We start from the raw sequence: 15180 nt of genomic DNA, 5'->3' as shown, positions 1-15180 counted from the left end.
TGTACACATGAAACTAGTAAAAAATTTGATTTTTCCCTTCTCTACCAAATTTAGGAATATTAAACCTATTGATTTTAAATTAAATAATTTATCTCACTCAGAATAGTAAATGTCATCTTCAAACACTTACGGGTTCAGTTAGGCAAGTTCTAATCTTTTGAAAAATAAGTTCTTAAAAATAGAAATACTGACAAGCAGAAACAAGGATTATGAACAGCCTTATAGAATTTATGCTCATATGCTGACCATGCACATTAATGTATTGATACAGAAAAGCAGGCCAATATGTTCTACATATTTTAACCAAAACCAAGTCTACAAGTGGCTAAAAGACCTAAAATAAATACTTCTGACGCTGTGTGAGTAATCGTGCATATAGAAGTTGTCTACTACTTCAAGGAAAACTTTTTTGACTAGCTAATCACATCAACAGGAAGCAAGCACGATTACCTCTTCTAATTGCTCAGCACCATGTTCTTAGCTCACATCGTTTTGTTAATAATTACTCAAATGACGAGGGCTTCCACGTGGTCCTTGATCTAATCTTTCCCTTAGCAAGTAATGTATTTCCAGATCAGAGGCACATACATTTCCAGTTGATATTTTCATTCACCACCCAAATATTTTAATAGAAAATGTAATTAAAAAAAAAAAGATCATGTCCTTTTATTCACAATAACATCTCCAAAATTTTTCAGAAATCCAATTTAGGGTCAAATGGAAATACAACAAATTATTTGCAGGAAAGAAATCATGCTTCAGTGCAATGGTGGTTAAAGGTGGCCCTCAACCCGGAAGTGCAACTTTTAGCGGCAACAGATCTCAGCATGCAGTGCTCCATATTGAACCAACAGGCCAGAGTGCGGGGGTTCCATATGTCTGGCCATATGCCATGTCTCCAGATTGCTTTATTTAATGCAAATGACGTGTGACCCTTTGGTGCCCTGCAAGGCAAAGTGTGGGAACATCCTGCTGAACAGGTTGACTTACCTGAACTAAGAAAATATATTGTATAAAGATGGAAAGCCAGGTGAATGCTTGCATACAAAGTGCACACAGTTTACCTGGGGTACCACTAATAATTTTAACTGTTAAAGACTTATACATCACTATAAATCTACATCCAGGAAGGGAAAAATAAAGCAATCTCTTGTCAATTCTTATACACCAGTAAATATATAGATTTCAATGTGCAGAGAAAGTTCTAGATGACTTACAAGGTCACTTCTGCCACTATGAAAATTATAACACATACAACAAAAACCGAATCAATTCCAAGTGACTCTACTGAACTCTGGGAGCCAAATAGACTAAGAAAAATGCAGAAAATTCAGCTCTCAGTAGTATGCAGTGTGTCAAAAACTGGTAAGCTTTAACACAGTTCAATTCACCTAAGGGAGACTGAATGGTGGTATCTTAACATTTACGTGGAGGAATAGTTTACCTTCCTAGATTAATTACCTGGTTTTCCTCAAAGTTAATATATAGCCAGGTCTTCACAGAGGAAGTATTGGCAAACACCTCCCAATAATTTACAGCTAGCACTGTTTATAGCTTGAGAAACTTCCTGTAGATGATCAGAGAAGGGAATTAGAAGAAGACTGAAGAGAATATGTGCAAGAAGTACCACAGAATGACGTTTCAAGGTAATGAAGATACAGGGAAACACAATATTCTTGAAAAAAGAAAAGGAGTACTTGTGGCACTTTAGAGACTAACAAGGCACTATATTCTTGAATACTTGGTGTCACGTAGCTCAAGAATACAAAAAAGAGAAGAAAAAGACCTTAAAAAAGCAGATACTATTACCATAGAACCGACAAGTTTTTCTCCACCTGCATAAAAAACCCCCAGTGATTTCAAAGCTAATAATAAAAAAGACTTAATTATAGAGGGGCCCAAATGCTCACATTCATGCCTCTCTTCCATTTTATAAAGGTAACTGCAAAGCAAGCAACAGAAAGGGACTGTCAGAAGGATGCAACCAAATTGAACTTCTAATTTAGTGTCTCCAACAGCACACTCACTCAATTCTCAAAGTTTGGCTCGAACCAGAAACGCTAACTAGTGACACATCTCATACTGCTGGCCAATAGCTTTTATACTATCATACAAAACACCTTCATAATTATTTACAGTTGTGACTGATGGGAGTGACTGTTTGTTGCTAATTCTAGGTAAATTTATCTGTGTTAAGTAGATTTTGACAATTTTGAAGTGAAGAAAAGAATTGTGCAATTCCTCCCCCCTCATCCCTTTTCCTGACCAGTTCAGGTATTAAAAGTTCTTAACTCTGGATTCCTCCCCCCACACGCACAATTATCTCTGCCTCCCATGAATCTGTGTGGTCCATTTAATACACACATCTATTTTAGGGCCTTCCTACACACAAGTTGCACTGGTTTAACAATTGGTTAAAAACCAATTTAGTTAATCGGTGAAAAATTCTGCACTGACACAATTATGTATATTTAAACCTGGTTCATATCAGTTTAGTTTGAACCTATAATTTAAAGCGTATCCATTAATTCCATAAGACCTTACTCACACACAAAGATACACAGATTTAACTAATATTTTAAATAGATATGGTTAAAATGGTGCAACTGTGTGTGCAGATCAGGCCAGACAAAAATAGACTTCTTGGTTGAAAAGATTCAAATGAGCTATAAAACTATTTTGCATCAAGGAATGAAAATTTTAGCAATGATGGAGTAAGTTTTCATTTAACTAAAAATGGAAAGTCATAATAGGATATTCGGATTTTGAATGAGAATACCTAGACTGAGCAAAATATAAATCACAATCTGTATTTAGGTTCTAACAAACCAAGAAGGTTATTATTTAGATTACACAAGCCCCCACAATATGCTTGGTGCTTTCTGGACACATAGGACATACTCCTGGCCCTGAAGAGATCACGATCTGTACATTATAAATCCCCTATTCATGTAACATTGCACATATCAGTTAATGTATTTTAATTAACTGCTGTTAATCAGGGACAGTATCTTTAGCATGAGACTAGATATATTTGAGGAAGGGAATGCTGATTCTAAAATTGAGACTGCTGATTTTAAAATGAGACTGTCTATAGATTCTGCCTTAGAGTGCATTCGAAACACCCTTTTTCTTATTTTAGTGTAGTTATAGCATTTCTTCTCTTCCTATATTCCTCTCCTTCGCTGGTACATATCCCCCTGTATATAATCCAAGATGGCAGAGTCCAAGTCACTGGTTTTCTAATCCACCCATCCTGTGATACAGCCATGCCAGTCAGTGACAGCCATACCTGATGCCTATTATATGCAAGGGTCAGAGCCACATGCCGGCATGCTGCTTCATCTGTAAATCTTTCTCTCAGAGCACACAAGAGCACGGACGCAAAGCTGAAGCTCTTTCTCCTTGAGAGATCAATGCAGGCAGCCTCTGTTCTGGGCAGACCCTCTGAGAAACCATCAGTAGCAGGCACCTCCAGTGCTTAGATTAGCCTCGACACCAGTCTGAGCTCCTGGAGTGCACCACATAAGCCCTCCACATTGGCCACACCGGTGATGGAGAACCTCTAAGATTTTTGTCAAGTCTTAAAATGGAGTCCCATACAGAACCTTCAGCAACAAAGTCAAAGTTGGGACCCATAGTCACATTCAAATACAAGGAGTGCACTCCCACTTTGGCATTGCCTACATCAGCACCAAGCACCATGGCTTCAGCCAGGATGGTCCTGTGTACCACTGTACCACAGCCTTCAGCACCGGTCACATCTTTGGCACTGGCCCCCATATGGCATTGATGGATCCTATTGCCAGACCAGTACCCAATCACAGCTATGATTGGCTCTGGGTAGTCTCCCTTTAGTACTGAATTTAAGGCAGAGCACACCAGAGAGAGGGGCTCTTAAGCTGCAGGAAAATTACTCTCCTCCCGCTCCCTCTCAAGTCCATAGTAGAGGCTCCTCCCCTAGGCACCTTCTTCTTTTTTTTTTTACTGTACGTACTCACAAGTGTTGGGCATGTTATAAGAAAAATGATTTAAGGTAAAACTGGTAAACTGGGATACACTGCTCCTTAGGGAGCAGAGGATCTGGGATTTCTGAGAGTGGCCAGTATCGGGCTGGATATCACAGGGGAACAATTCAAAGGGACTCCAGCACGAAGGGGCTCCCCTTGTTAACCTGCAAAGTGAAGACAAGGTTGGCATAACCCAGAGGAGAGGGCTTGAGTGGCTAAAAGGCTGGTGGTGTTAGGGAGTTAATACCCAGCCGCTCCAGGTAAGACTACTTCTCACTAGAGGCAGGGGGCAACAAGGTGACTGAGCCCTTGAGATCCTGAGAACTGTCACAGCATATTATACCCTAGCCAACAAAGACCCACCCTGACACATTAGAGATAATTCTACCTGTGCCTAGGTGGCTTCTGTGGCCTGCCTTGCACATCTCCCCATTTCTGAAATACTCAAGAGCTTCTAAATGAAGTTCAGACCACACCATTATCTCCTCTTATTCCCTGCCGCAAGCCTATAGGTTAGATGCAAGCTTCAGCAGGGCGGTCCTACAAGCACTCTTCAAGTAGGCCTTTGTTCACTTGCCTCGTAGCTTTCAGATGACTGCTTGCTAATTACGAACAGCGGAATCTGTGTCCTCAATCACTCAAAGAAATTACGATTCCTTTACAGTAACTGTAGTTCAAGACATGTTGTGCACACAAATTCTGCATCCAGCCTTCTCTTCCCACTCGCTGGAGGCCCAATCTCAGGAATCTTATTGGTGAAGGAATTGAGCGTGGGCTGCCGCCCCCTCACCTCTCTGCTATAGGCACCAAGAAGGCATGGAGGGGCACAGGCATGGCTTCATGGACGCGGCTATTCCAAAAAAAAAAAAAAAAAAAAATCCGATCTCATGCACATATGACGCATGTGCACCAAAAGTGAAATATGTATAGACAACACATTTCAAAGAGCTACAGTTACTGTAAGAAGAAAAGGAGGACTTGTGGCACCTTAGAGACTAACAAATGTATTTGAGCATAAGCTTTCATGAAGGCTGTAGCTCACGAAAGCTCATGCTCAAATAAATGCGTTAGTCTCTAAGGTGCCACAAGTACTCCTTTTCTTTTTGCGAATACAGACTAACACGGCTGCGACTCTGAAACCAGTTACTGTAAGGTGACTTTAAATTACCAGATTTCTACCTGATTTCCAGCCTCATCAACACATCTGAAGGTATGTTATTTCATCTTTTATTGCAAGACTCTTGGGGCAAAGATGTCTTTTTTGTTTTGTAAAGCAGCTAGCAAGCTTTAGGCCAGGGGTCTCAAACATGCAGCCTGCGGGCTGCATGCAGCTCGCGGGGTTCTTTCGCATGGCCTGCCAAGTGCCCCTCCCCTCCTGCCCGGCCCCCTGCCGCTCCCTGAAGCGGCCGGATCCATGTCCTGTGGCCCCAGAGGGTGGGGGGGACAGATGGCTCCATGCATTGCTCTCGCTTCCAGGCACCGCCCCCCGCAGCTCCCATTGGCTGGGAATGGGGAATCGCGGCCAATGGGAGCTTCGGGGGAGGTACCTGAAGGAGCAGCAAGAGCAGCACACAGAGCCCTGTGGCCCCACCCGCGACACGGCTCCAGCTGCTTCCTGGAGCGGAGCAGAGCAGCCTGGGGCCAGGGCAGACAGGCGGCGAGCCTGCCGTGGCCCCGCTGCACACCACTGCCACCCCGGAGCGGTTCTAGGTAAGCGGCACCGGGCCGGAGCCTATACCCCGAACCGCTCCTGCGCCCCGCACCCCAACTCCCTGCCTGCCTCCTGCCGCACCCACACACCCCTGCACTCCAACTCCCTGCCCTGAGCCCCCTGCCGCACCCTGCACTCCTCCTGCACCTCAACTCCCTGCCCTGAGCCCCCTGCCGTACCCTGCACTCCTCCTGCACCTCAACTCCCTGCCCTGAGCCCCCTGCCGTACCCTGCACTCCTCCTGCACCCCAACTCCCTGCCCTGAGCCCCCTGCACTCCTCCTGCACCTCAACTCCCTGCCCTGAGCCCCCTGCCGTACCCTGCACTCCTCCTGCACCTCAACTCCCTGCCCTGAGCCCCCTGCCGTACCCTGCACTCCTCCTGCACCTCAACTCCCTGCCCTGAGCCCGCCACACCCCCCACCCCCTGCAACCCCTGGGGGGTTGGGGTGGGGACTTCGGGGAAGGAGTTGGGAAAGGGTGGGGCAGGGCCTCATGGAAGGGGTGGAGTGGGGGTGGGGCTGGGGCAGCAAGAAGGGGGTGTCAGTGATGCAGCCCTCGGGCCAATGTACTAGTCCTCATGTGGCCCTCACGGTTATTCGAATTTGAGACCCCTGCTTTAGGCACTGCATAATCACCACTGCGAGGCCCACAGAGTTATACAGCCTCTTGCCATTGTAACAACTCGCATAAATGTGGAATGTCGCATGTGATATCTGGATCCCTAAACAAAGCAACAGAACAAAACATGTACTGAAAATACAATTCACTATGCATGTTAAATCGTTCCAATAATAAACTCAAGTATAATTACAAAAAAACAGCTCTCTCTGATGAACATTAACATTTTTAAATAGTGGATTCAACTTTTCAACGAAAGAAAGATGAAACTTTGCACTGTTTTGCCCAATGTAAACCAAATTAAAAAAAAACTACAGCATTCCAGATACTAATGAGAAACAGGCAGAACACTATAATTTAAATAAAGCTCATTCTTGAAGTACCATGCTATGCATTAATAATCAATGACATGTATGTATCAAGACCTGAAATAATGTGAGCAATAATATTTTACAGTGCAGATGAGTAAATACTTGGGTGATTTAGCCGTTTTCACTCTTCTATTGGCTTTTCCACTATTCCCTTTTTTCCAGCTTCCACTTTACAATACCCAGTCCTTTTGTCCATCAAAAATTATCTTTAGTAGATAAAAAGGCACATATTAAAAAAAACCACCCAAAACACAAGGGGCACATACAAAGTAAGTTATTGTATTTGTAAACTCCTTCACCTGCCCCACAGCTACTCCCCTTCTTTAACTTTCCTCATCTTGCTGATTGAAGACAACTAAACTCTTCTGATCAGGGATTTATTTTGTCTATATTTTGAAAAAGTCCAGCACACTTCTATTCACTGTATTATAAAAATATTTTTCAAAGCATGTTATAAGTAATTACACTTTATAAATTCATTTGGAATAAAACTAAATCCTGTTTCAAAACCATCCACATTAAGGATCTCTATTTAATATCCTGCACTCTGAGTGCACTTCCATTGACATCAACACTAATTTTGTTACAAAGCATGCAGAATATACCAAAACCATAGGGCTCTTTCAAAAGCCAGCTATTGCCCCAAAAAGCTGCAACAATCACTACCAACCTGTTTAAACCCCAAATCCACCTACCTTTAAGATGTTAAAATGCAGCATGGATAGGATTGCCGGGTGTCCAGTTTTTGACCAGAAGGTCCGGTCGAAAAGGGACCCTGGTAGCTCCAGATAGTACTGCTGACTGGGCCAATAAAAGTCCGGTTGGTGGCATAGCGGGACTAAGGCAGGCTCCCTGCCTGCCCTGGCTCCGCTCAGCTCCTGGAAACTGTCAGCATGTCCCTGCGGCCCCTAGCAGCAGGGGTGATCAGGGAAGTGCTGCATGCTGCCCCCCACGCTGGCTCCACAGCTCCCATTGGCCGGGAACTGCCACCAATGGGAGCTGTGGGGGCGGTGCCTGTGGGCATGGGCAGCACCCAGAGCCACTGGCCATGCCTCCTCCTAGGGGCTGGACATGCCAGACGTTTACGGGAGCAGTGCGGAGCCAGGGCAGGCAGAGAGCCTGCCTTCGCCCTGCTGTACCACCGACTGGGAGCCACCTGAGGTGAGCGCTTCCCGGCTAGAGCCCACACCCCGAACCCTCTACTGTGCCCCAACCCCCTGCCCCAGATCGGAACCCACTCCCGCACCCTAACTCCCTCACAGACCCCCCACCCCAACCCACTGCCTCAGGGTGGAACCCCCTCCTGCACCCCAACCTCCTGCCCCAGCCCTGTGCTCCCTCCCAGAAGCCACACCCCAACCCTCAGCAGTCAAACTCCCTCCTGGAGGCCGCACTCTGAACCTCCTCCCACACCCCAGCCCCAGCCTGAGCCTCCTCCCTCACTGCAAACCCCTCGGCCCCAGCCCGGAGCCCCCTCCTGTACCCAAAAACCCTCATCCCTAGCCCCACCCCTGAGCCCGCACCCCCTCCCGCACCCCAACCACCTGCCCCAGCCTGGAGCCCCCTCCCGCACCCTGAATCCCTCATTTCTTGCCCTATCCCAGAGTCTGCAGCCCCAGCTGGAGCCTCACCCCCTCCCACAATCAACCCCTGCCCCAGCCCAGTGAAAGTGAGTGCAGGCTGGGGAGAGCGAGCGACCTGGGAGGGGTGGGGGAGGTTTGGAGTGAGTGGGGGCAGGGCCTCAGAAGGGGTGGGGCCTTGGGGAAGGGGGAAGGGCAAGCATGCTGGGTTTTGTGCAATTAGAAAGTTGGCAACCTTAAGTGTGGAATGTTTTCTACATTATAAATAAGATTTAACAGAAGTTATACTTTGCTAATTTAAAAAAATGATTATTGATAGCCACAGTTATTAGTTTGGCACCAAAACCAACATGCTTACTTCCCCAATTATTTTGCCAGACCAAATATTGAACTTAAATTCTATCCTCAGCCATGTAGTTCCAAAATGATATCAATGATGCTAATGTTTAAGCAAAAGTAAAAACACTATCATATTAGTTTCTGCTTTGTAGAAAAGTGTGGGAAGTTGAAAAGAACCATGACAAATATTTTTTTTGCAAGCTTCTAAGATGGTATTTCTAACAAAAAGAAAAAAGAATGATTTCACAAAACATAGTCGAGAGATTCTTTAAAGTGTTTTCAATTACTGTTTTAACTAACTTGCATCATCCACCATACCTATTTTAAACCAGGATGACGTTTCTGGAATATATTCACTATCTTATTTAGTCTCAGAAAATGTGCTTGAATGGAAGTTATCCTTCACCGATAAAAAAAAATACAATAAAATTGGCTTAAAATAAATTTATTACACAATACAAAAATAAGCCTGAGCAACATACATAAACACATACAATGTGAAAGAAAAATGGAAAACAAGACAAGTAACTTAAAGAACTGAGCCAAAAGGTATAACACAAATGCTAAAATGAAGTTTACAAAAGTATTTACATTTCCAATGAAATGCTGATGCTGACAAAAGAAAAAAAACAGCTCAAATGCTTGAATATCAAGAACTGGTATTGCCATAACACAGATGAATACTAAATCCTTTATATACTCAGAAAGATCTTCAATAAAAACATTTAATAATTAGGCCCACCACAACATTCTTTAGGACCCTAGTCACAAAACATACAAGTAAGCGTACAGGAATTGCAATAGTGGATCAGGCCATGATCCAACTAGTTGTGTAACCTATCACCAACAGCCGCCAGTAACAGAAGCTTTTGAGGAGGAGCAAGAAACTGTGGAGATGGCAGGTTATGGGATAAACTGGCCCAAAGGAAAGTTTCCAACTTATCCACAATAGTTAGAGGTTGGCTTATATCCCTTCCAAAACTTAAAAACACAAAAACACTCTGGACATTCTTGTTATCCATATAAATGTCCAATCACTTTTTGAATCCTGTACGTTTTGAATCCTGCCACATTTACCACCTATGACTTGCCTCCTCTTCTCAAAACTCCGTGTATAATTTACATACCTAAAAGAAAAGGAGTACTTGTGGCACCTTAGAGACTAACCAATTTATTTGAGCATGAGCTTTCGTGAGCTACAGCTCACTTCATCGGATGCAAGTGAGCTGTAGCTCACGAAAGCTCATGCTCAAATAAATTGGTTAGTCTCTAAGGTGCCACAAGTACTCCTTTTCTTTTTGCAAAGACAGACTAACACGGCTGTTACTCTGAAACCTTACATACCTAAATACTTAAAGCTTTGTGGGTTACTATTTTAAGATCTGAATCCAGCAGAAACAATTTCTCCAACTTCAGCTAGTTTTAAAATTAGTTCCAAATAATGTGAAATCAGCAAAGAATGCACTGAGAGCTATATTACGTAAACCCTGCCCCACACAGGTACACTTTCTTTTTAAAAAATATTCAGCAACGTGAGTTCTTTTCACTAGAGGGCACAGATGCTTAGCCCTGGTCTACACTGGGTGGGGATCAATCTAAGTTACACAACTTCAGCGATATGAATAACATAGCTGAAGTTGACGTACTTAGACCTACTCACCGTGGTGTTTTCACTACGGTGAGTCAACTGCTGCCGCTTCCCCATCAACTCTGCCTGTGCCTCTCGCGGTGGTGGAGTACAGGAGTTGACGGGAGAGCACTTGGGGGTCAATTTATCACATCTAGACTAGACGCGATAAAATCGACCCCTGCTGGATCGATCGCTGCCCACCAATCCAGCAGGTAGTGTAGATATACCCTTAGGCTCCATCCTGCAATCCCTCTGAATGTTCAATACAACTTAACCAAATACAGCAGTTGAGCACATCTCAGGTGTGCACACGCAGAGTTTTGCTTGCAGTATCGCAGTGACTACTGTTTTACCGTAACTTTCTTATTCATGTAAAACTGTTGATTTTAAGGACATTTAAAGACCTTAACTAACCTTCCCTTACTCTTACTTTACTGTAACCCTGGAAAAAATGTAAGCAAAACAACTTGGATAAAATTATATGCTGAATTTTCATTCAGTAATTTATGCCATTTTTCTGAAGTGCACTTAACAGTACCTGCTGCATTATTTTACTAGGATTTCAAAGTCCACTGTATGTTAATTTTCTGAAAAGGTTTGCCTAAGCAATTTATAATCGTATGCTTCAAATGCAAATAGCCCCAATAACAGAACTATAAAAAATATAATGTATTGCTACAAGAAGATCACTTGGATTCACTTGCAACCATACTTGTTTATAGAACATCTTAAACAGTACTTCTACATTTTTGTGAGACAGGTCCTTGTTAGCTATAATCATTCCTTAAATGGTATAGTCAGGATAGGTTTCCTCATCACCATTCACGGCACGTCTTGCTTTAAGCATTTTCTTGTTTTATAAGATCCCAAGTTGTTTCAGAGCGCATCCCTTCCTTTTAACGGTTCAGGCTATGTCTACACTACACACCACTTCCAGCAGTATACAGAGCATCTGTTGTAGCTAAACGCCACAGTAAAAAGTAGGCTGTGCCCACACTGTGGTGTGTAGCTACACATCTCAGTGACAGGCTCTGCCAGGAGTGGGACAGCAAAAGCTTCAGAAGTTCCCCATTGCCAGAGCCTTTCACTAGGTAGAGGAAAATGCTCTGGCAAGGGGAAAGCTGGGAAAGGCTCAGCTCTTCCCCACTGCTAAAAGTATTTCCTTGTGGCAGAAGCAAGCTCCAGCAGCCGGGCGCTGGCAGAGCCTTTCCATATGGTATGGAAAAGCTCTACAGCGGGGAACTGCCCAAGCCTTCCCCACTCTCTCCTCCCTGCCACAGTCTGCCCTAATGTGGGAGTCTTTTCCTGCAGAGGGGAAACTCTTCGGCATCAAGGAGGCAGCAGGACTCTACATTGCTAAAAATATCAGTGTAGACAGGGGGGCACAGCTTGGGCAAGTAGAGTATGTACTCACATACCCATACCCTTCACCCTGTCTTTCCTCTACTAGTCTAAGCTAGGACTCACCAGCTACACTATTATTTTGTACCCATGCTAGGGGGCCTACGTGAGCACGTGCGCTACATGTCTCAGAGCGGTGTTTAATACAGACTCTGAGTGTGTGTGTGTGTGTGAGTGTGTGTGTGTGTGAGAGAGAGAGAGAGATACACACACACACCTACACATACTTTTCTGTCCAAAAGAAAATTACATATGTAGTTTGAGACCTTTATGTAAACGCTAAACCAGTAGCTCTTAGAAAGAGATCTGATCTGAAGTTATTTGGGCAGATTTTTGGAATTAACAATAAATTAGGTCTTTGTATGGTGGTTAAGTGGAAGGGGGCGTGGAACAAAGCATAATCAGCTAGAGACAAGGGCAACGGGGGTCAACTATATAGGGAGTGAAGAATTTTACAAGAAAAATCAGCATCAATAGAAACACATAAAATGGCTATGCATTTGGCCTCTAGAATTCAGAAAATATGGCTTCCCTGTATATCACCACCTACATAGTCTGAACTACTACATAGGACTGTCAATTAATTGCAGTTAACTCAAGTGATTGATTCAAAACAAATTAATTCAATTAAAAAATAATCGCAATATGCATTTAAATTTATTATAAATATTTTTGGATGTTTTTTTACATTTTCTAATATACTAATTTCAATTATGCTAAACACTCATATACCCCTTCATGCTTCGGCCACCATTCCAGAAGACGTGTTTCCATGCTGATGAAGCACGAAGAGGCATACGAATGTTTAGCATATCTGGCACATAAGTACCTTGCAATGCTGGCTACAACAGTGCAATGCGAATACCTATTCTCACTTTCAAGTGATGACATAAATAAGAAGCAGGCAGCATCATTTCCTGTAAATATAAACAAACTTATTTGTCTTAGCAGTTGGCTGAATGAGAAGTAGGACTGAGTGGACTTGTAGGCTCTAAAGTTTTACACTGCTTTGTTTTTGAGTGTAGTTATGTAACAAAAATAATTCTACATTTGTAAGTTGCACTTTCATGATAAAGAAATTGCACTGCAGTACTTGTATGAAGGGAATTGAAAAATACTATTTATCTTTTTTACCATGGAAAAGTTTGTAATAAAATATAAAGCAAGCACTGTACACTTTGTATTGTGTAGTAATTGAAATAAATATATTCGAAAAAGTAGAAAACATCCCAAATAAATGGGATTCATCCCAAAATATTCAAATAAATGGGATTCAATGAGATTGAAACGGTGATTATCGCAATTTTTTAAAAATCTCACTATTAATTTTTTTCTAAATTGTTTGACAGCCCTACTTTTAAGATTTATGGTGACCATTTCATACCAGATCAAACTGTTCCACAGTATGAACAGTGCATTATTTGAGACTAACATGCTCATAATTTGCGGTAAAAGATAGAAATTTTGTTACTAGGGAAGGACTACACAGAGGTGCAAAGTAGATAAACAAAAAACGAAGAAAAGAGGGGGAAACTATTTCTATTAACTTATAAAATTATATTACGCGTATGTGTGTGGGTACATATATAATAGAGGTAAAAGATATTATAACTGCTAAAATTAATTCAGAGCAAGACAAGGTGGGTGATGTATTATCTTTTATTGGACCAGCATCTGTTGGTGGAAAGAACAAGCTTTCAAACTTCACAGAGCTCTTTGCAGGGCTGGCAGAAGAAAAAGAGCTCTATGTCGCTCAAAAGCTTGTTCTTTCCACCAACAGATGTTGGTCCAATAAAAGATACTACTTCACCACCTTGTGTCTCTCATATCCTTGGACCAACACAGCCAGAACAACTGAAGTACTTTCATTTGCATTCAGTAAGACTTAAAACTGTTTAAAAAGTAATAAACATTTCTAATTTTTCTTTGAATATATTTTCTCTTCACCTATCCCTCTAAAACTAAGATTGCTTACATTCTTTAAAATAAAAGTGGAGTGTAGTATTATTAGTAAGGCAGACTTATGAGTCATACCTGGCAGGACAGCTCCTAGAGGATCACTCACAATACTTCAGTAAGAAATCCTTCTCTTCCTAACTTAGCTAACTAAGCAATTAGAGCAGCTTTGCAAGCTAAAAAGCCACTTGCTCTTCTATTAATCGAATATTAACATGCTTAATTTAAAATGATTTGATTAAAAAAGAATATGATTTGGTAATTTACTTTGCTTACGTTTGCTAACATGGTGTATCAGAGGGATGCTATTTATGCTTTTGTAAGTGTATGTGAAACAGAAGATACGGGTGCTAATGTCAAGATTCACAAACCATTTCTCTTTCAGGTATACCTATTTAGGGATTCGTCATCTTACTGTATTCTGGTGTACTGTTTTACTTTATGTTCCAGATATACAATACTTGCACTACTCTATGTTCCAGATCTGGTAAGAGGACACATCACAAAATCTTCTCAGAGCTCCATAAAGTCCTCCTCTAATTAATGTATAAATTCTCAAATATATCAAAGGAGTTATCTTTTAAAACATTTAGATTTTTCTGTTTAAAGTAAATTTACTTTAAGGAACCATGAAAGCTGGTTGACAGATTTTTTAAAAATGTCAATATTCTATTTTTGGTATAGCATATACAGTATTCACACAATATTAAAAGAAAAAAGTTTATATATAAACCAAAAATATCAAGGAAAACAACACAACTGAAGTTGTTTAATCTAGAGATGCTTGAGGGCTTTTAAAATGAAGAAATTTATGAAACTATAACCCATTCCTTTAGTTTTGCTCTCCCCGACCTTCCATTCTATACACTATGGTTCTGGAGATGTCCTCGTTTGACTCAGGTGACACTTTTTTCCACACTGTGCCTTTCAAAGCAAGTTCTTTCTGGAGACTTTCATAGTCCAATGGTCCAAAGGAATGCTAGTTGTTCAAGCAACATACATTATTTATTAGTGTACTTGAAGAAAGCAAATCTGTGTGTTACTGATATTTGCAATCAATGCCAAAAGCCTGAACTTCCACCCATCTCCACCTCTTGACATGTTGTTACAAATAGTTATGGTCTGTTTTCCAGCTATACATAAAGTTCAAATTCCATATCAGATAGTTATAAAGAGAAATGTACATGCAAATAAAAACAAACATCTTTCATATTACTGTATCTTCCCTTTGGGAGACCTCCATATCCCTGTAAAATCCTTAAGGAAAACCTTTCACTATTTGCCTTCTACCCTCAAGCACCCATAACACTTCTACTATCCTTTAGTACAAAAGAAATGAAGTGATTCTCTTCAGAGCCTGAAAACAGTACTCCTCAATAAGGGGCACTAATATAGCCTCATTTTACTCTATCTTCCCAGCCACACATAAGTGCTGAGTGCACTGCCTCTACAACTCTCTGCGGGTATGTCTACACTTGGAGCTGGAGATGTAAACAGCAGCTCCAGCAGACCTTCCCACACTAGCTCTGATTGAGGTAGTGTACTGAAAATGGAGAGCAGCT

General features: G+C 42.0%; 1 protein-coding gene across 8 annotated transcripts in view; it reads right to left on the bottom strand.

Annotated features, from left to right (window-relative positions):
* Positions 1 to 15180, bottom strand: part of GLS (glutaminase) — a 165267-nt gene that overhangs the window by 32108 nt on the left and 117979 nt on the right. Inside the window, exon 15 of one of the 8 annotated variants that reach the window (XM_073306198.1) lies at positions 9942 to 14597. The exons of the other annotated variants lie outside the window; for them this stretch is intronic. Within the exon in view, the coding sequence (XP_073162299.1) occupies positions 14451 to 14597 (147 nt within the window). The 3' untranslated portion in view covers positions 9942 to 14450. Of the gene's footprint in view, positions 1 to 9941; positions 14598 to 15180 lie in introns of those variants that run through there. 8 annotated transcript variants of the gene reach the window in all.

This window comes from Lepidochelys kempii, chromosome 11 (genome assembly GCF_965140265.1).
Source record: "Lepidochelys kempii isolate rLepKem1 chromosome 11, rLepKem1.hap2, whole genome shotgun sequence".
NCBI lineage: Eukaryota > Metazoa > Chordata > Testudines > Cheloniidae > Lepidochelys > Lepidochelys kempii.
This window is presented reverse-complemented; position numbering and strand designations above follow the sequence as displayed.